Genomic DNA, 23,235 nt, shown 5'->3' on the forward strand with positions numbered 1-23,235 from the left:
CAATATTATTTTTTTTCCGTAGAAATATTTTTTATTTATCTTTTTATTAAAATTCAACGCCACATTTAATTAAAAATTAGGTTTAAACAATTTGATTTGATTCAGGTAAATCTTTGCCAATTTGATTCGATTCGGAATAAAAAAACCTTGATTCGTATGTCTTTGATACTGCTATTCCATTGATAATAATAAATTGTATTTCAGCTGGATGCATAAGCGTAGAAAAATCAAGAATTAATATAGTAATTTTCAAAATGTTTTAAAAATTTTAATTTTGCAATTAATGCCCATTTTCACCAATGTAGATTAACTTTGATTTCAATTTAACTTGCTTCTCATCTTCGTTTACTTTTTAGAATTGGAAAAGGATAAAAAGTAACTTAAACTGAGATCGAAGTTGATGATTTAAGGAAATGAACACATGCTTGTTCTGAGCTTGTTTGTTTTTCAGCCTGAATAATAAATGAAAGGCTGTAATTTAAAAAAATCTTCAAAATTTAAAGATAAAAAATTTATCACGCAATTATGATTATATTTATATATTATCTAAAAATATTTAAAGCCATGAAATTTAAAGAAACATACAAGATAACATCTTTGGTATCTATGATTGTTTTTGTAATCATTATCTACCTTCGATATAACGCCAAAGATTTTCATATCTTTCGTGCACGCCGAAAACTGATTGTTGAAATTGCCTTTACGTTGCGTAATGATATAAAGAGAAAAAAAAAACAGAAAAGAAGATAAACTTATTCAGTGATTATTTCAAATAAACGTAGTGATTGCGCGCTGGATTCAATTAAGTCGTGGACACGAGGTTCGGTGGATTATCGGACGTCTCGCTGCCACTACTGCTGTAACGCGGCTGATCCTTCAAAGAAGACGAGTCTGCGACGACGGGGTTGCCGGAGACGCAGGAGTGGTTGGTCACCGACCCATAGGTATCTTTGTACAGGCAGAGGCCGCAGAATCCTGTCGCATTGTACAGCGGCAGATTCACTAGGCCGTTCGATACCGCAAAGTTTCTGGAAACCACAAGGAGATTTCACCACAAAGGTAAACATTTCCTGAAAAATTTATGGCGATCATAAATGAATATCCCGGTATGTTTCGACTGTACAAAAACTGCTTCCGTCTGTTAAAAAAGAAAAAAAATATATTTCAAAGAGACCGTGCAAAAGAAGCAATCAACGTGAACGGTGTTTCCATTTGCTTGAAGTAAATGTAGCTATTCGATGAAGCATTAGGGAAGAACGGAATCGTTACTTAAACTGTAGATCGCGTGTCAGCGATTCTCTCTGCTCGTTTACGTTCTAAATGCCTGGCTGGTTATTAAATGAAGACTGTTATGAGATCCGCCGTTGAGATCTCAGCCATTTAGAACGTAATCAAGTTTTTTTATAATATAATATAATTTTATAATATAAAGCAAAGATATATTTGACATTTCTGTTCTCTCTTTCATTTTTTAAATCGCATAGTATTTTATGTATTGAGGATTCAAAAGGAAGAAAATGCTCATAACATAACTAAAGAACAGTAAAGAGCGGATTTAGACATGCATTACTCTGAAAAGCGCAGAATAAAGTTTATCGGAATTGTAATCGATCTTCAGTAATGAAGATAACGACTAAAAGAAGAAAAAAGAGAAGAGGATTGACATTAAAAAAAATGAAGCATTTAATTTTAAGATACTGAAATGTTTTATTTCTATCTCTGTTTTTTAAATACTTAGAAGTGTTTCGTTTTAATTGGCGTTTATAGAAATTAAATGTTTAAAGTTATTAAATATTTCAAGTTTAATGTTTTAAATCTAAACACTTTAAAACTGAAACACTTTTAAATATTTAAAACATAAAGATAACACATTTTAATATGTTAGAATTAAATTCTTTTTTTTTAAGTGATATGAAGATAACAGTCTTTATTCTCAAAACATAAATAATAATTCTGGTTGATAAAGTACAATCTAAAATGAGAGGTTTTTTACGATAATTTACTGGAACTATTTATTTTTAATGTTTCTTAATATTTAAATGTTGAAGAGCAATGTTGGAACGTAATGTTCAACATTAAATGTTTCAATAATTGAAAAATTTATAAAAGAAAGATTTATCGACATATTTTAAAATCTGATAAAAAAATATAATTTAAATTCACACAGTAAAAATATTTTTCGATTGTGTAAAATATTTTTAAGTTAAATTAACATTGATTTTTGTTAAAAACTTTTATGTTGAATTTTTAACATACCCAAGTGTTAATTTAACATAACGTGATTGTGTCATGTGGATATTTTATATTAAATTGATATTTAACATTTCTTAATGTTAAAATAATACAGTTTATGGCTAAATGAACAAATAACATAAAAATTATTATAATTTTGAAACGTAAATAGGTTGTATGAGTTATAATACTTTTTGAATCAAATTTAAATTAATGCTAATGGCTTATAAAATTAATTTTTAGTTGAAAGTTACGTTAAGAAAAAGTTAATTCAGTTAAAAGTTCCATTAAAGTTAAATTAATTTGAGTCAAATTAATTTAATTCAGAAAAGTATTATTTACATTAAATTAGAAAGTTGTAATTTTTTCAGATTAAATTATAAATAACAAAAAACAATTACCATATACATTATCAAATAAATCATTTGTAAATTAAGTTCATATAATATAATTAACCAAGAAAAAAATTAATAAATTTAAGTTTACGTGTATTAAAAATAATTAGTTCACTAACTCATTTAAAATTAAATCAAAAGTTTTTAACTTTTTTATTTTACTTTTAACTACTTAACTAATTATTATCTAATTATTATCTAACCGTGGTAAATAAGATGAATGAATAAAATACGTGTCATAAATGTTAATTTTATTGAAGTTATATGCTTTCACAATTTGTTTCTAAAAAGTGTTATAATCTCTAACATAATATTTATGTTGCTTTCCAACATATTCATCTTGTGTTAAATTAACACAAAAATTTAGGTGGACTCCGTTTGGAGTGCGCGAAATTTGTTAGACTTAACACACAATTTTTCACTGTGCATTCTCAAAATTCCCCCAGCAACGTCCCGTAAATATGTCTGCGAGTGTTTTCAAAGCAAATTGAGATTGTGATGGCGATCAGGACGGTGCGGCGCGGTGCGTGCCATGAACGCGCGAGGGGTTGCGACAAGTGGATGAGAAAATCTCGCGGTTAGCACGGGGGATGCATTTATCCGTCGTTTATCCGGTTTATCGAGCGTCAGGTGCATATCGACTGAATAACATTGGGGCCACACACGTTCTCTCCCCGTTTCTCTTTCTCTCTGTCTCTCTCTCTCTTCACGGGAGTGGCAAGGGTGGCGAAGGAAGGAACGAAGGGGTGGCCGAGATTCGGCGGACCCCGGAACGTGCGACGCTCGACTGCGGCTCGACCGGAGTTGATACGTCGATGCGATACGTCGCTAAATAGCCTTAAGTAGGATTACGTCTCCGCTATTGTGATCTGTGGCGGAAGGAGAAGCGCTCATACAAATTTCGGTCTTTGTGCGGCGGGCGCCTCGCCTCGCCTCGCCTCGCATTACGGAGGGTGCCGCGAATTCATCGGGCAACGGACCGTGCCGGCCCGCGTTCTCCTCGGAATAATTGTTTGCGACGGAGCTTGATTTCAGGTGAGGTGGTTGATGGTGGTTTCTCCCGATTTAGGATATTTAGAGGAGCACATTGGAGTTCCGTCGCCGAAACTTTTCAATGTCGGAGAATTTGAGATGTTATTCATCCTGGTCGGATGAATTGAGAATAATTTTAAATTTTTTAATATTAAGGGGGCACTGTCTCTAGAATGTAAGAAAGTTTGCCTATTTTTGAGCATTAAAAAGAAACTGTTGCACATTGTTTTTTTTACAAGGGAGGTGATTTCGTGGAAAGATAAGTCGAAAATAAAATGTTTTCGTAGATTTTATTTTTAAAAATAATTAACTTGAAAATGGAGAAATTAATTAACTTCCAAGTGCTTTATCCAGTGTGTCTTGTCAGCGGCTATCACAGTATTTGTCTATTCAGAATTTATGAAAAAATAAGTATTCTGCATACCGAGAAAATACAAGCAATATTAATATTTTTCACGTAATTTCTCTAAATTTTTTTTAATTTTAAATGATTTACAATTCAGGTCAGATTACATTAATTTTACGTTAAATTTTATTTATAATTTCATACATGGTGTATTTTTATGTATGCATACTTTCTGAAAAATATTAAAAATATATCTGATTCTTTCCAAATGATTTTTTTTTTTTTTTTTATTTATATGTACTTGCACGTAAAATTATAAATTTTGTCACGATATTTAATTTAGTAAATTCATTTAGCAGCTTAAATTATTTTACTTTATTTTATCGAATATCGCTGAAATGTCGCTCTGTTTATACATCAATAGCCGCCGTCGCCATACAAAATTTGTTAATGCAAATTCCCTCGTCTGAAAAGCATGCAATATTAATTTTTATTTAATTTGTTTTGTTTGATTAAATTGTTATTTCTTCTTAACTTTTAAAATTATTTTTCTTGAAAATAAGACCTTGTGTGAAAAATCTTATTTCACATTCTCGATTGATTTTTTTTTTTTTCGAGAAGTTTTTAACATTTTTAATTAAATCCTGAGCTTATAAAAAAAGAATAAAACTTATTTGAAGGAATTATATGAGCATTAGAGAGAATTTTGCGTTTCATTTGCAAAAGTTAGGAATCATAAATTTCTAACAACAGCTGATGAAGCTAACGACCGCGCATTAATAGCTGCATTGAAAGCACGATACATCACGCTGACAAGATAACAAATCGACTGGATGCATCGTGCGTGGGATGCAAGGATGTGGGATGTATGCGAAAATCGCCACATGTTCCATATGGTCCTCTTATTTTTCCCCATGTCAGTTTGAACGAAGAGAAATTAGAATAGCCTGGCTTAAGTAGTTTTGAGAAATAATAGGAGCGAATATTAGGAGTCCTAATTTGAGGAAGAATGCTATTCTAAAAAATTGAAATATTCGTTTTCTTAAATTTTGAAATCTTGAAAAAAATGGCGCTTGTAAAATATTAGGAATGAGTAACGTAATATAATCTTGGTGGAAACTTATTGGACTTTTTCACGTAGTTTTTTGGAAGTTTTATGAAAATTTCCAAATTTTTCAGAATTTCTGTATAATTTTCTAATTTTAGAAAATTTCTTAAATTTTTATATATGAATTGGAACATTTATCAACATTTTTTAAAAATATTGAGAAAGTCTACATCTTTTTTAGAAAATTCTTCAAATATACGAATTCGAAAATATTCAAAATTATTTTATTCTGCATCCCCGTTACATCGGATTCGCCATTTTTAATTCTTTTGTATTGATCCCATGTTTGTATATTCGGCAAAAACTTTTAATAACACACTAAATATTTCTTTTTGCAAAAAAATTATGAATGAAAGAATTAATTGAGTTGTTATCCATAAGACACCAAATTATGCAGATATCAATGAACGAAAAAATTAAAGAGTTATATATTATATGGATTTAAATATTATAATTAAAAAAATAAAAACCGCACATGGTAATTAAAATAATAATCACATAATCTTGATATTTATAACTTGTACTTTGATTTTGAAATGTTCTATTTCTGTTTTAAAATATTTTCACAGAACTCTGAAAATATTTCTAAAAAATATCCTCAAATCCTAGATATTTCAGAAATCGAAAAATTTGGCTATTTAATGGGCTGGAAAGTATTACAATCTGATAAAAGATGTGAGACAAATCAAATTTTTAAGCGATTAGAATTTATAATAATAAAACAAATTCATTTAACGATGTTCATAAGAAACACTCAAGATTATATTCTAGATAAAAAAAAAATTAAAAGTATAATAGTCTCATAAATGAGTACCGATACTGCTGGTCTAGTTGCGCCTTTTCGATTCTTTTGTCCTTGGCGCGCCTGTTCTGGAACCAGATTTTGATTTGCGTCTCGGTAAGTCTTAAGGAAGTTGCGAGCTCAAATCTGCGTCCTCTCGAAATGTACTCTCCCCGCCGATACTCCACTTCCAACCTCAGGGTTTGTTCGCCACTGAACGTCGTCCTTTGTCTTCGCGGTCGACCTTCTTTCCTTCTTCTACGCGCTACTGCGAAGAAAGAAATACAATTTTTCAGGAGGGAAAGTTCCTTTTACAAATCTATCAGAATTTACTCTTATGACGCAAAATACGAGTAAATCTATACGATACTTCAATTTCTACATATTTCAATTTAAAATGCAGACGTTTGAAAATTATTTTCGATGTGCTTTCTAAAATAGAAACCAAGGCTTGAGAATATTTTTAATTTTGACACTAAATGGCAAAGTAATAAGATAATGAAGCGGACAAATAATTTGTTTTAATTATAGTAATTTAATGATCTCATCAGCGTTAAGAAATCATTACAGCTGATGAAGATCTTCTCGATCGCAGGGTTCTTCATTTTAATTAATTTACAGGCAACAAATAATCGCAACGTCGAGAACAGCGCATGCCTTTTAACAATTTTAAAATTGGATGAAAGAATTGATGCAAGTGTCATGATTTGCTTTCTTAATACTTCGATTTAATTCAGGTTTTCGTTTTTAAGTACCCTAGGGATTCGTGAAATAAATCTGGGCGTGCTGTAATTTCATCTTTTTACGTAACAGAGAATAATTAGAATGCACTGATAAAAGAGAGCGGAGGGAGGAAAAGAGCGATATCGGAAATTGAGGCTTCCCGAGGCTTCGCCCAATCTGGCGTAAACTTGACATGGGATACTAATTGCTCTCTGAACCTTATAACCGCTTAGAGCAGTTCGATCAATTCACACAGTTCGATAGGTTTCAAGAAAAAAAAATGCATAATGCAAAAGTCACTTAAAAAAAAAAAAATGTAAACAGTAGAATACATTGTACAAAGAATTTTGGTTTGAAGAAATATACGTATTGTTTCAGATTATCTGCAATTGAATTAATTGTGCGGAAAGGAAACAACTCTAAAGTGAAATTTTTTAAAGCAAAAACGGTTACCTTGAAGAAAAAGGTTAATTAACCGAAATAAAATCCTATGGAGAATGTACCGAACAAAAATCAAATAAGTAGTTGTTTATTGATGCTGAGAAAAAATTATTAAATGACGCTTGACTTATAAATTTAACAACTTCACTTTTTTCTTCTCTTTCTCTCCCTCCTTTAAACTCGAACTGTTTTAATTTATAATTTTTAATTAAAGTAAACTTCAAGTATTTTATATATTTAACTTGAAAAAATTGTTAACTCGATTAAATTTCTTCAGTTCAAATTAATTGTTAAATTACGTTTCTTCAATAGAGAAATAAAATAAATGCTTGAACTGAAGAAATTTAATTACTGAAAAAATAAGTGCTCTAACTGAAGAAACAATGACCGAGGAAATTTCTTCAGTTCAAGTTATTTATTTGATTTAATAATAAAATACACAAATACTTGAACTGAAGAAATTTAATCAAGTTAATAATTTTTTTAGCGTTATATATTAGACTATTATCATGTATAAAACACTATATAGTAATAAGTAATAATTGACAAAGACAAAAAAGACGAGTGTAGAGGGAGTGTTCATCCCGTACTATTCCCATAATATTCGTCGCGGCACCTGTTAAGCATCTTCGCGAAGCTAAGTATCTTCCGGCGTTCGGGACAAATTGGGATCGCGGGGATCAAATCTCGCGGCGGATACGTCGCAGGCATCGCCCGGGGGTATAGATTCCTCGCGATACACAAGTCGTGGCAATGCGCGACTTACAAACACGTACCCGCGCAGCTTGTATTTTCCGGCGAGCCGAGTCGAAGTTGCGGGGCTTGTGAAGCTTAAGGGGCCCAGGGAGAGGAGAAGAGTTGGGTTTGAGGTTTTTCAGGGAATACCGCGGCGGGTGTATTTTCGGCATTGAGGCGCGGCCAACTGCGTCTCGTAATCTCATCACAATATCGCGACGAAGTGTCGAAGCGGGATAAAACCCGCGCTCTCGCGCGCGCGTGAGCCGCGTGTGCGGTTTGTCCTCACGCAATGTTTTCGCCGTGGCTCCGCGCGCAAACTTTCCAGATGAAGAGTGAAATTCGTTAATTCTCCCTTTCGCTTCCCGGCCGCGATATCTCCTCTGCGGAATATCTCGGAAGCCCGCGCGTTTGTAAAAAGCGTCGTTGGAAATGGTGTCCGGGCGAAATGCTCCCGCTTTTCGTACCGCGCCTGTCCTACTCTAAAAATCCGCCATTTAACTGTGAAGGGGTGGTTTGATCGGAACGCTCCCGTTTTACAGTTAATGTACCGTTCTACGATATTTGAATGATTTTCGAAACGATTGGAAAATTTAAAAAACTTTTGAGAGACGCATTTCTCAAGCAATCGAGCATCGCAATTCTCATACAGCACAGGAAGATTGCGGCAATGTTGCTGCAATGGTAAAATGTCCGCTTTAAAAAATTTTGCAATACAGCAATATTTATAGTATAATATGTTTTTAATAGTTGTCAATGTATAATAGCTGTAATTTATATGATTTAAACAGCTACAAATATATTATTGACATAGAAAATGTAATGACTGTAAATTATAGCTAAACATTTCAAACGTCTAGAAAACAAAAGCATCGCAAAATATTGCTGCAATATTTCAGCAACATTGCAACAACATATAGAACATTGTGTTAACGAGGCTCCAACATTACGTATTAATATTTCTGAAGCGGACATTTTATCGTTGCTGCAATATTGTTGAAACAATATTTTGCATTGTTTTTGCTATTCTATGCTGTATGGTAATTTCTTTTTTTAATTATAACAAGCTGTGCTTTTCACATCAAATCCTTGAAATAGCTGTTATTTGCTTATCAAATCTTATTATTATATAAAAATCTGTCGCTTCTACACTTTCTATGTAAGACAATTTACAAAAAATTTTCTCCGTAATTTCCCTTTTTTAATTTGAGGAGCTGAAAAATATAGATGAACAAAAAATGTTTTTTGAAAGAAAGAATCCGCGAAAGAACAGTGAAAGTTTTGTTAAATTTTAGAAGCATTTGAATTGATTTTCTCGAAATAATTCCTGTGTGGGACTGTGCCATTGTTGCGCGACAGAAGAGTGCCTCGATATCCTCTTCGTCTGGACGGTGGCCGTGTCCGCTCGGCGTCACGTAATGCGACATCACAAAATCTGCTTACTGATTCGCGAATACTCGAACGCAAAGACGTCTTTTGCAATCCTCAGCTTACGGAGAGAGGAAGAGGGCACGATTTTCTCTCACTCTGCCTCTTCCATTTTCTATCTCTCACAAGTGAGAGAAGCAGAGGGAGAGAAAATCGTGCTCTTGGAGACGCGTTATGCAGTCACCTGCATTTCCGTCTGCGTATCTACCTCCGTGCAACCCCATCGTGCAAGTTGCTGTTTGTTTCTTGGCCGAAAGTAGATTATGATAGCATACAGAATGTTATGCGAAATCCATACTAAAATTCAAATTATCATACTATTTACTGTAATTTTGAACAAAAAATATTCTTAATATCCAATTGACGATTATTTCAACGCTAAAATTTTGATATACTTATAAAATATCAATTCATCCAATTACCTATTTTATTTATAAATTTTAAATATTTTAATGTAAATGACATTGCAACAAAATCATTTATTTTTATGTATCAACAGAAGTTCTCTTATTTAAAATTATTTAATTTTTAAATATTCAAAATCAAAGGACTTTTAAATAATCTTTAAACATCCTAATCAAAACGGTCAGAATAACAACGCGAATTATTCAGTTAATTGTTTAAAACCAGCTAAATTACTCGGAAATTAAAAAATTAATTAAATTAAAATTACTTAGTAATCGCATTTATTGAGATTCTTCCACACTGAAGAAAAAGATTATTTATGTTCAAATAAATATATTATTTAAATCATCATTTCCTTGATTGAAAGAAATATTAGCTAGTATAAAATAATTCATTTTTAAATTTACGAAATATTTTTTTAAATATCAAGGAAATAATATTAAAATATATTTACTCGAACATAAAAAAATTATTTTTCAGTATATTACGGTGGAAGACACGCGTGTGCGCGCGTCATCGCGTTAACTAATCGCGAAAAAATAAAGTTTGCGATGCGGAAGCACCGGAAGCTTACAGAAGGCTGAGAATCCTTGGAAGTGGTGATCGGCCATAGACTGATGATTCGGTAGAACGTGAAGATGTGACGGCAGCGTGGGCGGATGCGCGAGCTGCGTTAGATGAAAAGTCTGACCGGGTCCGCGCGGAAGGAATCCGTGCAGGAAAGGCAGTCTCACACCTGTGAGCATCGTATCTCTCTTCGTTTCCTTGCTCTCGAATATTTTACTACTCGCGACGTCGTTTGGCACTTTTTCGAGGTCCTTGGAGTGTGGCACCTTACAAAAATAGAACGTCACTGTTCAAATTCGAATCCTGACGGCGCGGCGCGGTGATTCAGCTCACAAATCAATTGTACATAAATAGAATTTTCTCTTAGAATTTATTCCTCAAAATCATTGTAGTCGTGGGATGGGTAGATATGGACTTTGAAGAATTTTATCAAAATTTTACCAAATTTTATTAAAATTATAATAAAATTCTTCAAAATCAATGTTATTCCACATGTTCTATATATTATAAAAAAATTTTACTACAAATTACGATAATTTAATTCAAATATTAATACATACGTATGTGCTAAAAATAAGAATAAACATTTTTATGTAGTAAATGCAATTATAAAGAATGTCACACTATATTTTTAACACTCTTTTTACCATTTACCTGCACTGAGAAAACAAGTGGTTAATTTGATTAAATTTTTCGACTTTATTTAATTTTTTCAATTCTAGTATTTGTGTATTTTATTTAAATACATAAAATGCTTGAACTTTAATTTAAGGATTTACATATTTAACTTAAATACATAAATATTTGAGGTGAAGAAATTTAAATTGATCAAATTGAAAAATTTAGTGAAACTACCAACTTTTTATCAGTGTAGCGATAATAATTAATAAGATAATAAGTTACGATCCGTATAGTTAAAACAACTACATATAGATTATAAATATATAGTTTCAACGAATGTAACTGAATCAATAACTGATAATTGCAACCATTTTTTTTTCTCTCAGTGCGTTAGAAAAGTGTTGCAATTTTATGCTACAATTATTTAATATATTGGAGAGAAATACGCATTTGTACCCACAGGCAACATTTTGTGTGATTCGGGCGAATCGGGAAGCGCGTGTGATGCTTTCTCCGTGATTTCTGGCGAAGAATCCAGGCTCTCTCGCGCGTGATCCTCATCCTCGTCGTCCTCCGTTTTCTTCGTCGCCTCCAAGTGGCCGTAGAGCCGCGCGAAGAAACGTCGCGGCGACGACGGCCTTCTCGTCTTCTTCGCGGACATTGAACGGGTTTACGATCGGCAGGTTCGATGATTCATATACGAGGAGTCTCGCCGAAGATTTCAGAATATCTCTTCCAAGCGAAGCAGGAAGATCCGGAGAGAGAGTCTGTCCTCTTAAAGATGAAGTTCTTCCATATGATTCCAAGATGATCTTGGAAGTTTTGCGTCTGTAAAATTGTGACGCCACTTTTTAGAAATTTCCTTTGTATCTGACAATTTAAGATTTAATCGTTCCAGAGAGAACGATTGAATCTTAAATTCTCAGATACGAAGCATTCTTTTTAAAGATTCGGGATTTCTTGCGACCGAATGCCGTCAGATTTCAAGTTATGGAAAGACACAGTCCAAATTTCTAGAAAGTGGAGTCACAATTTTACCCCAATATTTCTCGAAGATTTTAAATCCGATTATCCTTCGCAATTCCCTTTTTCTCTTATTTCTTCATTACGCGTCTTTGTAATGCGATCGAAATTCATTTTTCACTGTACGCTGCCATGTCCGGCCGAATAATAACTTCCGGTATTAATAACTTCACAAGGGGGTACAACTTTCCGTCCGATCACAGCTCGAAGTTATCCACGTAGGATTTTTGGAATCGAAGAATCCTTGCACTGCACGGGCCGCCTCGCGAGGGGGCGAAGATCGGTGAGATTCCGCGAGCTAATGAAGAACGTCAGTTTCTGCGGGGTGGCACGCGCGTCTGAATCACCTGGCCGTCCTCCATTCTCTCACCTCGTGCTGGCTAGAAGTGAGGGAGCGCGAGGTAGGGGGATACTCCCTTCCATCCGGAGATATCACTCCACCCTCTGTCACCCTCTCTCTCCCGTGCGGCGCTGCACCGCCCCTATGCGAAATCGCACGTGCGGCCGCATTTGTGTGGCCGAAAGTTTATTCGCTTCCTGCGGACGGATAAGCACACGCGATATCCTTACCTTGGGACATCCTGATCGCTCCGGTCTCGATTTCCTTCGATCCCTTAGTCGTAAAGCATATTGGTAAGACTCGTACCGAGGACGTTGCGTGAATGAAGACTACGAGAGAAACGCAATTTGAAAATTTGTGTTAAATTTAACACAATTTTTTTAAATTTGAACATGTTGCATGTCCCAAACGATCCGTTCGAATATTTGTCTTAAATTAACACAAAGATACTTGTAACAATTTAACAAAATTTGGGAACAAATTATGGAAGCGTGTTTCTTCAGTAAAATTAACATTTTTATGTTGACACGTATATTTTATTCTTAGAATTAATGTTTCAAATCTATCTCATTTTTATATTACTTGTTTAATTACTTGGATATTAATTTGACACTAAGAAATATTTAATATCAATTCAACACAAAATATTTAAATAACATCACATTGTGATTGTTTAAATTAACACTTGTATGTTAAAATTCAGCACAAAGTTTTAATAAGAAATGCCTTTACCATATAAAATGTTTTCTACTATATACGATTGATCTGATGAATTGTTCATTCAGAATTCTTCTTTTAGACCTTAATAAAAATATCAAAAGTAATATTTGTCGCAAAAATACAGTTCTAATATAATTACACTATGATAAACTATATCTTTTTTATTATAAACATTTTAAATAGAACACTATTTTACTTTTTAAAATAGATTTTATATTGCTGCTACAGCTGCGACACGTCGATGATTTAAAATTTTAATAAAGATAAAATATTCAAAGACATTTTATAATAGCAAAATACATATGTATACGAAATAACTTTATCTCGCTTGGAATTTTTAATGATAGATCTCGTAGAATTAATGAATTGTTTAATATCGCGTACGATTTTTTCAATTTTGTAAAATCTACATAATAAATTAATTATTAAATTGATATAGAAATAATTTTTCTATATCTGAAATCTAATTTCTGGAAAAAAATTATCAGAAATATCATCTCTTTGAGAAATAAATCATGAATACTTCTGTAACTCTCTCATTTTAGATCTTATCGTAGAATTAATGAATTGTTTAATATCGCGTACGATTTTCCAATTCTATAAAATTTATATAACAAATTAATTATTAAATTTCAATATATAGAAATAATTTTTCCAGATCTGAAATCTAATCTCTGGTAAATTGTCAGTAATATCATCTCTTTGACAAATAAATCATGAATACTTCTGTAACTCTCTTATTTCAGAAATACGATATTTTGATGTTTCAGGTAAAAAAGCGTGTGGTTTTATAAGCATACGCATAATTATTATACACATGTTAAAACAACGGAAGGGGAAAATACAAGTTACTCTAATAATCGCGATACCAATCATGCGTTACTGTATGCGGGAAAATAAAAGGGGATTTTCGCGAATGAGAATGAAAAAAAAAGAACGCGCGCGGTTTAGCGTGAACAGCGAGATTGCTGTGCTTGTTCATTCTATTCTCGATTTTCTTACAATGAAACTATGCGTTCTGATGAATCCCGATTATTATTACTTGTTGGCATTCAAATGTTTCCCCTCCGATTCTAATCTTTGATTGAAGCATTATCCTTTTCGTACTATCCGTTTCTAATACAGATGTTCAAGCAGCAAGCAATAAATCTAATAAATTTTTACAAGATATAAATTTTGTGATATCCTAAATATATTTATAAAAATATTTTAAATATATAAACTGCACTAGTGTCATTGAACAAGCTAATGAAATTTTAGTGTTACGCCGTACCAAAAAAGGGTTGATTTTAAGAGAATTCTTTAATAATAAATATGTAATATAAAAATTGTTTCCTTTAGTACGTATGTTTCATTTTGTTTATAGTAAATTTCTTATACCAAGTTCCCTTTTCGATTAATTCGTATGCTGAAGTAATAATAAACTAATAAATTTCTTATCATAAACAATCATCTACTGTGATTGTTCAATGACCGGTGCAACGATCCTCTAATAGGATGTCCTACTTCAATTGCATTATTGATTTAGTCAATATGACAAATATTTTACGACAGATATTTAGGACAATTTGGAATCAATTTTTCAAAAATGTAAAATACATTTAACAATTTTCAAATTATAAAAAATTGAAAAAGAGCTTTCTTTTGATTGAACCAAGGTTCAGAGAATCAAAATAATAAAACTGTTCTCTTCACGCTAAATTAGCATATTCAAATATGCGTTAAAATTTATATTTTCATTTAATTTGTTTGCTATAATTTATCATCGAATTTAGAATCCGTAGGGGGAGAAGTTGTTTGCAAAAACACGAGGCATCGTCAATTAAAAATTATGTTTAGATACCTCGTAACGTATCATTATTTCATTTTAATTTCGCTTCCCGCGATATTTCCACATTCATTTACAATATTATCTCTCAATTATCTTTGATTCGCGCGCAACGTCCTACACATATCCTATACATTGCCGTTCTATTCCTCAAAAGATCAAGCGAGATCAAGCAGCAGCAGCAGAACAGAAACAACAACAACAACAACAATAACAATAACAACAACCGTGGCAACAAGCTCCTGCAAAGCCCCCGGCTATTAAACGCTCGGCGGCTAAAAAACTTGGGCAACGCTCTCCGCAGCATCCCGGCATCATCCATGGACCCCGTTTCTCTCTCTCTCTCTCTCTCTCTCTGTCTCTACCTCCTCGTACCACCACCCCCTCGCGGTTTCCCGGATGATCTGATTGTTTCACGTTCGCATGAGATTTACCTGCACGGCGGCGGAGCGGGCGGAGGCGGATTCTGGATGCTGGACCAATCGGGTGGCGGTCGGGGATCGATGTAATTAGAGAGGAGCCAACCCGGCGTGGAGGCACGGGAGAGAGACACGGGGGAGACATGCGCGGCGCGGGCCGCGGGCACCGCGCCGGGCAACGTCGGCGCCCGCGCGCGGAACGCTCCCGCGTGTATATGGGTGTCTAATTCCCTTTGTGCGTCGCCTATTGTCGGCATTACGATTATTACGCTCACGCTGATTTCGCTCGTCGTCGTGTAGTCGTCGTCGAGCGACGCGACAATACAATTATCGTTATCCCCACGGTCAATACGCGACGCCGACGACGAGCGGCGTCGGGACATTGCAGATGCGCGCCGTTTATCGACGTGTTCTCTGGAGAACGAATTATTATTATTGTTATTATTATTATTGTTATTATTATTATTATTATTATTATTGTGATTATTATTAATATTATTATCATCGCTATATTGTTATTGTTGTTGTTACTTTTTCCAAATGGTAGCAAAACAACAAAGCTATTCGGAATATTTTGGCTCGGCTGATTCTTGAATAAATTAATCGGAGTAGCGAGTAAAAAAATTACGATAGAATTGCATTGCTCTCTGTATTGCTCTTGGTATTTTTAAATTTTATAATCCTTGTTAATTTTCAATTAAAATATATTCGTTTTATTCGATTAATATTTAATTGAGGAGAATATTTGATTGATTCACATTTAATTGAGGATTCAACACGACAGCTAATTTTAAGATTTATCCTACCGTGTTTTATATGCAGGTGAAAATACACAGCAAATTTTCAACGTTTCCAAATTATTATTGAATAAAACTTTGACGAGTTGTTTAGATCTGTATATACGATAATATGCTTGAATGTCCTGTATAATTTTACAAATATTTCCTAAAAGTTTTAAGCTGAATCGTTTTGATGGAGATATGTCCATCTAAACTTAGGTATAACACCGATAACGCTTAGATATAACACCGATAAACATTCGTTCGTTTGTTCTATGTCAGATGGCTTACGTCGATAAACAAACTGGGTATCATTTCTATAATCCATCTGTCTAGGAGAAGTTATTTATGTTACTAAAATTTCAGAAGCATACTTATGAATATAATAAAGCCCGAGATAAAAAAGAACTAAACATTGTCTCCTAGATCAATTTGAAAATGACTAAATATAAAAAACAAATCCTTTAGAATTCACTCTATTGTTAAACATCACAATTACCTTTAATTTTATCTTTAATTAATCTTTTTAATCTTTGGAAATTTTTAACCAGTTAATTGGCTTCTTAAAAGTCAGTATTAAAAATCGTTATCTTCTAGTGCAAACCTTACACATAATGGCCATACAAGTGGCCTTATATTTACTGACAATGAGCACGTTTCGTTTCATTTTTCTTTACAGAATAATTTAGAAATTCTATGGTCAAAGCCATCAATTACAAAACACAAATTCGATGAGCTCATTATCTTTCATAACTAGTGTTTGTTGCTATTTATATAAAATTATCTAGATGAAAAAATAGCTTTATTTTATCTTTATATTATTGGAGTAAATATTATGACTATCTTTATTTTAGATAAAAGAAGTATTTATGTTTTTAAAATTATTTAAGTTAATATGAACAATGAGTATAACGTATTATTTTTGGTTCAACATTGAGTTATCATTCATTTTAACAAGAAAACTTTTTTAAATAATATACTGAAAAAAATGTTAATTTTAATAATAAATATATTTATTAAAATTAAATTTACTTAAATAATGTTTAAATTATGAAGTTTTTTTTTTAATTATAAACTTATACATTAAAATTAAAAAATAACTTTGTTTTGAAGAGTTTATTTGAAATTCTTATTTTGTACACATATAATAATTGAGATCTAATTAAAATCTAGTAAATGAATTTTTAAAATATTTATTCAAAATCTTTTAATTTTAAAAATAATATTTTAGTAAATATTTGTTTAAATATATGTTTCTAAAAAAAGTTATGAAAGTAATAAGTTACTTAAAAAGATAAATATTTTTTAAAGATTTATTACATTAAAAAAAAATGTATACTTGAATAAAGTTAATATTATGTTCGAGCAAAACACAATTTTTTATTTGTAGTAATAATACGTTGTATTTACTATTTATTACCATAAATTAACTATACAACACATCTTTCAGTTGAAAAAATAGTAAGTGTAGCATACTTGCAAGAGACTCATGATCCAGAGGTTCCGGATTCAAATCTTACTAGAATAGACGTACTTTTCCAAAACAATATATACATACAACATTAAATTAATCAATTTAAATATCTTTAGATAAAATTATTATACATTAATTTTAAATTTTCTAGGCGCACTGTTCCTATTATAAGCATCGCCTTTAAAATAGCAATAACAACGGAAAACTCACAAACACGAAGACCTTTTTGCAGTGTCCACTTGAATGACTTCAGAAAAGTTCTCGGATTTAAGAGAAAGTTTCTGTTACTATTATTATTACGTGAACAATCATTCATACTATAATCCATTATGTTATAAAAAGAAATTTATAACTCTATGTATTTAAAAAGCTCAAGTAATTTTGCACTAAAGAAAATAAATACTTTCTCGATTTTTAAATACTAAAGATTCCTAAATAGTAAGATTTTATAAAATATTTTCCATAAAAAATATATTGTTTATATTTTTATTAAATTATTGCAATTATTTTTAAAATTGGAATTGTTGCAACGATCGATCCGTATTTAACAAAATTACAAAAAAATTTTATATTACGAAAACTTAAAATGATAAAAGGTAATTGTTATGTTTATTAATTTAAAATTAATTTTTATTATTCTGGAAAGATTTAAAAAATAAAATATTTAGATAACATATGAAAATTAATCATTTTTTTTATCGCTATAATTTAATGGTGCTATATTACTTTTTATTTCAAGGAACAGCGCCAAGTCCCTTTGGCGCAGAGGATAGCGCGTTGGACTTCTAATCCAAAGGTCGTGGGTTCGATCCCCACAAGGGATGGACACTTTTTATTCTTTTGTGCTATTTCTTTTCTTGTTTTTTTTTATGCGTATTTTTCATATTTTTTACATAAATGATAAAAAAATAAGTACAAAAGCTGATAAATCCAAAATATTCTTCCCAATAATTTACTTACATTTTATTCAATATAAAATTTATATTTGTATGTAGCAATACATACATGCGCGAATGTATGCTTACATATTCATTCAATTTAGTTTTAAACGATCTATAATACACGTTAGATTTCGGTATAGAATTCTATTTATAACTAATAATTTTAATGTGCCATGGTAATATGGAAAATTTTCGAAGAATCAAAATAATACACATGTCAAATAAAAATAAAAATATATGTATAGATTAAAATGTATATATGACATATGAGGTTATATAAATAGAATTCTGTCCTAAAATCTAACAAAGAAAGATCACTGAAAAATTTTTTCCTGACAATCAATAATTTAATATATTCGAAAAAGAATTCATAAAAATATCTAATGACTTGCTCTACATATGTTATTACAATTATACTCCAGAAAAATAAGAATGTATTTTCAAGAACAAACATCCAAAAGGAAAAGCCACAGAAATTGTTTATAATTTTAATATTATATTCTATGGCTTTTCTTCAGAAGTAAATATAGTGGCAAACAAGTTCTTTGCCCTTTCAAGTTTGCCAAATAAATTAAATAGAAGTTTATTTTATTCACACTGTACAATGTATATTACTTTTTTTTTACTATTCTGTCACTGCACAGATAGTAACAACATAGTTACATTTTTTATATTGTCTTTATTGTGTTTTGTATTTACCTACTAGAATCTGATGTCTGAAACATTGTAAGATTCATAAGCAAACTCTTCTCTGTGGAATTTGTCGAATTCTAAGCCAATATAATCAATTTCTAATCTAAAGTGGCCGGAAACGTCGTCCGCTAGTGATATACCAAAGTTCGAAACCTCAAACAGATCAATTGGATTCTGATTATCCTGCAGCCTCCCTTTACTCGAAAATACGAACTTAGAGAACGGTACCCTGACGTATTGCCAGTAAGGTCCGCCTCTGGTATGGAGCACGTAATGATACACATCATTCCAGGTCAAATCGAACATGCCTCTGGTGGCAATATTCAGTACGTAGCATCTGCCATCTCCTCTGATACGAAGGACGAGATGGGTATATGGCGTCCAATCATGGTAAACCTCGCGCTTGAAAGACCTTCGTTTGGGTACACTGTTGATGTTGCAGTAACCGGCATATTTAACTTTTCCATCCTTGGGCAAACGATTGTTTATCGTGCCAAAAAATACTCCAGTGCCAGTAGAAGATAACTCTAATCTAAAAAACAATAAGAAAATGTAACGTTAGAAAGATGTATATTACTGATTTTTTATTTTTTGACTAAACAGTTTTTAACTCAAATGTTGAACTGGATCTAGACTTTGTCCTTGCTTTGCTTCAAAGAAATTTGAGTGTTACGCTCATGCCAAAAAGAATGATTCAAATAGCAGATGGAGGATTAATGTGCGGCATAAAATCTCTTAAAAACTTTCAGAATACTTAAAGACTACGCTGTATACATAATTTATACCCACTTGGCTGTCGAAAAGCCTTCGTTGTAATCGCTATCACACGTGGTGACCCACTGATCCAACGCCTTTGGATTGTTCCGAAATCGCCACACAACATCAATTTCATTCAGTCTGTATAATAAAGTAGGATCGTTTCTCAATTGTTCCCTCACTTCCTCCAGGAAAATACCAAACTCTTCCTTAAATTGCCGGTATCCTTCACGTAATTTACCGAAGATACTCAAATTCTGTTCCAATGGTGGTTTGTCATACAACGTTTTGTAACCAGATTTTCTGTCTCTTTGCATGAAACATGACAGACTCGCAGTCGTGTGCAGTTTTCTTCTGCCAATTGCAAGATCCGTTACTATTTTGCTAAAAACTCGTATATTCATATTTGTTTTGAAATTATGTACAGAGACAATAGGTTATGTTAGGTTAAGTTATCTCCCTGTTTTTAATTCATCCCAGAATTAATACATTATTATTACGAAACACTTTACAAATATATACAGTATCTGTACAATGTAAAATAAATTTTTTATTTCTAATCAGAACTACATTTACTCAACAGTTAACTCCAAATTGATTTTGGGGAAACTCTGATATGCTCTGACAGTAATGCCTCAACTCATAAACTTGTGTGAGTCAATATTATTGACCTATATATTACACTGCTAATGCAGATCATTTTTCTATTTATTTTCAAGAGTTAAAATGTAAAAATCTAGTTTTCTGGTAATTTAAGAAAAAAGCTAAAAAATGGGGAAATTAGATTATGAATAATTCTGTTAATATATAATTTTAAACAACTTTATAAATAATATAATTCTTAGAAATCACTCTGTAATTAATATTTAAATTTAAAATATAAAATAATTATAAACAATATTATTTCTTGGAGACTGCTTGGAGATAACTGGAAAACTTAACACCATTGGAGCTACACTACGTTAAAGTTCAGATCATATTTTCATGCAATATAAATTTTTAAAATCTAAAATGTAAAATTAAATTTTACAAGAGCTTTCCTAGCTATGTAAGGAAATAAAGTTTATAATAAATTTTGAAAAAAATATTTTTGTACAAATAATTGAATTTGCTAAGATTTCTTGGCTAAACAAAAAGAATGGATTGAAATGCTGAAAATTTTACATAGAAATAGATTTAAGAAGGTTTAAGTGGATCCACAACATTATTTTCTATAATAATGTAAAATCATTTTTCTGTAATAAAAATATCGAGTTTATCATTCTTAATATACTTTACAAAACTTTATACATGTAGGATTTTGTAGAGAATGCCTTTTACGAAAAGGATTTAAGAAAGGATTATCAATCTTTATACAAGATATAGTAGTATAGTACAAAAAGAAATAATATACATTACATGATTTAACAAAATTTGAACAAACATACAATATTATACATATAATATACAAACTGCGTCTAAGGTGACGTTCGCGTCGGCGTTTTCTTCTTTGTCAATAATTTATAAGTGTCCTTTGATAACAAATAACTGACACCACCAGCAATTGTTGTGAGTGCTGTTATGTAACACAGGCATTGCAGGATTGGATGGTCTATGAAATGATAAACTGGAGCAGCCAACGTTCCAGCAACCAGACACAATTGCACACCAGTGTTTAGCTTACTGGTTAGAGTCGGTGCTAACTGCACAGTGGCATGTGTAGGATCAAAATATCTTGCCAAGGTTTTCTGAAATTATATCGCATTGAAATTAATCCATTAACACGTTTGGGCGAATAATGTATGTGTTATGATTAATAGGTACAAAATGCATACTGGCGGAGGCAAAGAACGATATCTGATGTAAGACGCGGCAGTTACTAGACCAACGTCGCGCGTGACAACGAGACAGGCGAGTGGAACTGGTATCAAACCGACCCATGCCAAAGAGAGGAAGAGAGTGCCAACGAGCAACTTGTCTGCGACTGGATCCAAGAAGCTCCCGAGTTTCGATGCCTGCGACGTCCAAGTGCGTGCGATCCAACCGTCTGCTAAATCACTCAGTCCTGCAAACGCAAGCAACCATAGCGCTATCTACGCCATGGTAAAGATTTTAGATTGGTAAGGATATTTTCAAAGAAGTAACATTCCGTATATTGATTGCAGCAGACAAAATTAATAGTAAATTTTCAATGTCAGTATATTTTTATTTTTCTTTCATTTTATTATTTATTATAAACAAGTATTTAAAAACAAGTTTTCTATTTTTACATATTTTAAACATTTGATAAAAAAAAACCTTTTTTTATCAAAGATAATTCTTGTTTCTTATTTTCTTAAAATAGAAACTGCATAATGTGTTTATAGTACTTATATATTGTGAGAAATCCTGGTGAAAAGTTTTCTCAGTATTTCTGAATTGTTCCAATTCTGAGAGAAATTTTGCCAGAGCACGTTTAGTATATCTATGTCAAAATATTACATCGCACCTGATAATCTTGCGACAAGATCAAGTAACTTAAGAATGGTGATGTTACTATGCGACCCATGCAGAGCAGGTTGGGTATAGTCCAAATATTTTCTCTCTCGATAATTTCTTCTACTTTTCTCCGTGTATGTTTGAAATTTTGCACTATACGTATCCGCAATGCTTTTCTTTGCGTTCGCTCGCTTGGACTGGCACGCTGCCTGTAACGATTTTCACTTTCCGCAACGTAGAATCTGGCCTGGCACATAGGTACATACCGTTTAAAACAGTGCTCTATTAGACTCTTGTTTAAAGCTGCATAGTGTTTAAACCGTATAATAGTGAAGCAGTTCATAATTGTTTGCTCCTGTATGAGAAAGTAAAAGAATATTACTTTCATATAATTAACTTGAAAGATGTGCAAGACATGCCTAATTATAAAGATGAATACAAGGGAATATTGTTCGTCGCTTACTTGTAAACAAATCATATTGTTTCAATAAAATTTCAAAATTCTAAGCTTAGTTGAAAGTCTATTACAGTTATTAAATTGAGCATTGACAATTTTTGATTTGTAGAAACTTACCAGCCTCTGACTGTTGCGCTTGAAAATATATTCGCTTTAATTTGTTTATCTTGATTTAAACAAAGTACATTATGATACATTTATTTTCTGTGAATCCTAGAATATCCGAGCCATCTAAAACGCAAATTATTTTACGTCTTACACAGAACCTGCGCATGCCTTCTGTACAATGTGCGACTTCATTTTTGAGGTTATCTAATTATCGTCACCAATTCTTACTACTCTCTGCAATATGAACAAACCGAATATTAATCTAAAAGTAAAACGTTTGAAAGTGTCAATACAGTTATTTACTTTACATATGTAAATATTTAAGAAAAAAATGAAACTTAGGACGCTTTTGCATAGGCTAAACTTTATTTAGACAATTAGCAAAAAAAAAAAACTATTGAAATTCCAAATCAGATTTGAAATGTT

The 23,235-nt window shown here is 32.1% G+C and overlaps 3 protein-coding genes and 1 non-coding gene across 5 annotated transcripts; 1 reads left to right on the forward strand and 3 right to left on the reverse strand.

Annotated features, from left to right (window-relative positions):
• Positions 1-653: 653 nt before the first annotated feature.
• LOC105208161 (homeobox protein rough) lies at positions 654-12,466 on the reverse strand. Its single transcript, XM_011177945.3, has 5 exons — positions 11,853-12,466; positions 11,275-11,642; positions 10,201-10,459; positions 5,928-6,162; positions 654-1,028 (listed from the first exon to the last, which is right to left on the reverse strand). Exons 2-5 carry the CDS (start codon positions 11,473-11,475, stop codon positions 803-805), a joined length of 921 nt encoding a protein of 306 aa, XP_011176247.1. The 5' UTR covers positions 11,476-11,642; positions 11,853-12,466; the 3' UTR covers positions 654-802.
• Positions 12,467-18,148: 5,682 nt separating this feature from the next.
• Trnar-ucu lies at positions 18,149-18,221 on the forward strand. The gene has a single exon. It is a non-coding gene; the product is annotated as a tRNA-Arg (tRNA).
• A 36-nt stretch (positions 18,222-18,257) lies between these two features.
• Positions 18,258-20,508, reverse strand: LOC105208125 (complex I intermediate-associated protein 30, mitochondrial). Of its 2 annotated transcripts, XM_011177887.3 has the most exons (3): positions 20,364-20,504; positions 19,821-20,141; positions 18,258-19,563 (listed from the first exon to the last, which is right to left on the reverse strand). In XM_011177887.3, the coding sequence occupies exons 2-3, from the start codon at positions 20,102-20,104 to the stop codon at positions 19,041-19,043; spliced, it is 807 nt and encodes a 268-aa protein (XP_011176189.1). In that variant the 5' UTR covers positions 20,105-20,141; positions 20,364-20,504; the 3' UTR covers positions 18,258-19,040. The 2 variants fall into 2 exon arrangements, with proteins under 2 accessions (XP_011176189.1, XP_011176188.1); XM_011177886.3 differs by having other exon boundaries at positions 19,821-20,508.
• Positions 20,509-21,023: 515 nt separating this feature from the next.
• Positions 21,024-23,032, reverse strand: LOC105208123 (probable cardiolipin synthase (CMP-forming)). The gene is made up of 4 exons (XM_011177884.3): positions 22,819-23,032; positions 22,255-22,599; positions 21,602-21,859; positions 21,024-21,514 (listed from the first exon to the last, which is right to left on the reverse strand). The coding sequence occupies exons 2-4, from the start codon at positions 22,585-22,587 to the stop codon at positions 21,245-21,247; spliced, it is 861 nt and encodes a 286-aa protein (XP_011176186.1). The 5' UTR covers positions 22,588-22,599; positions 22,819-23,032; the 3' UTR covers positions 21,024-21,244.
• Positions 23,033-23,235: the final 203 nt, after the last annotated feature.

This window comes from Solenopsis invicta, chromosome 13, assembly GCF_016802725.1.
Source record: "Solenopsis invicta isolate M01_SB chromosome 13, UNIL_Sinv_3.0, whole genome shotgun sequence".
NCBI lineage: Eukaryota > Metazoa > Arthropoda > Insecta > Hymenoptera > Formicidae > Solenopsis > Solenopsis invicta.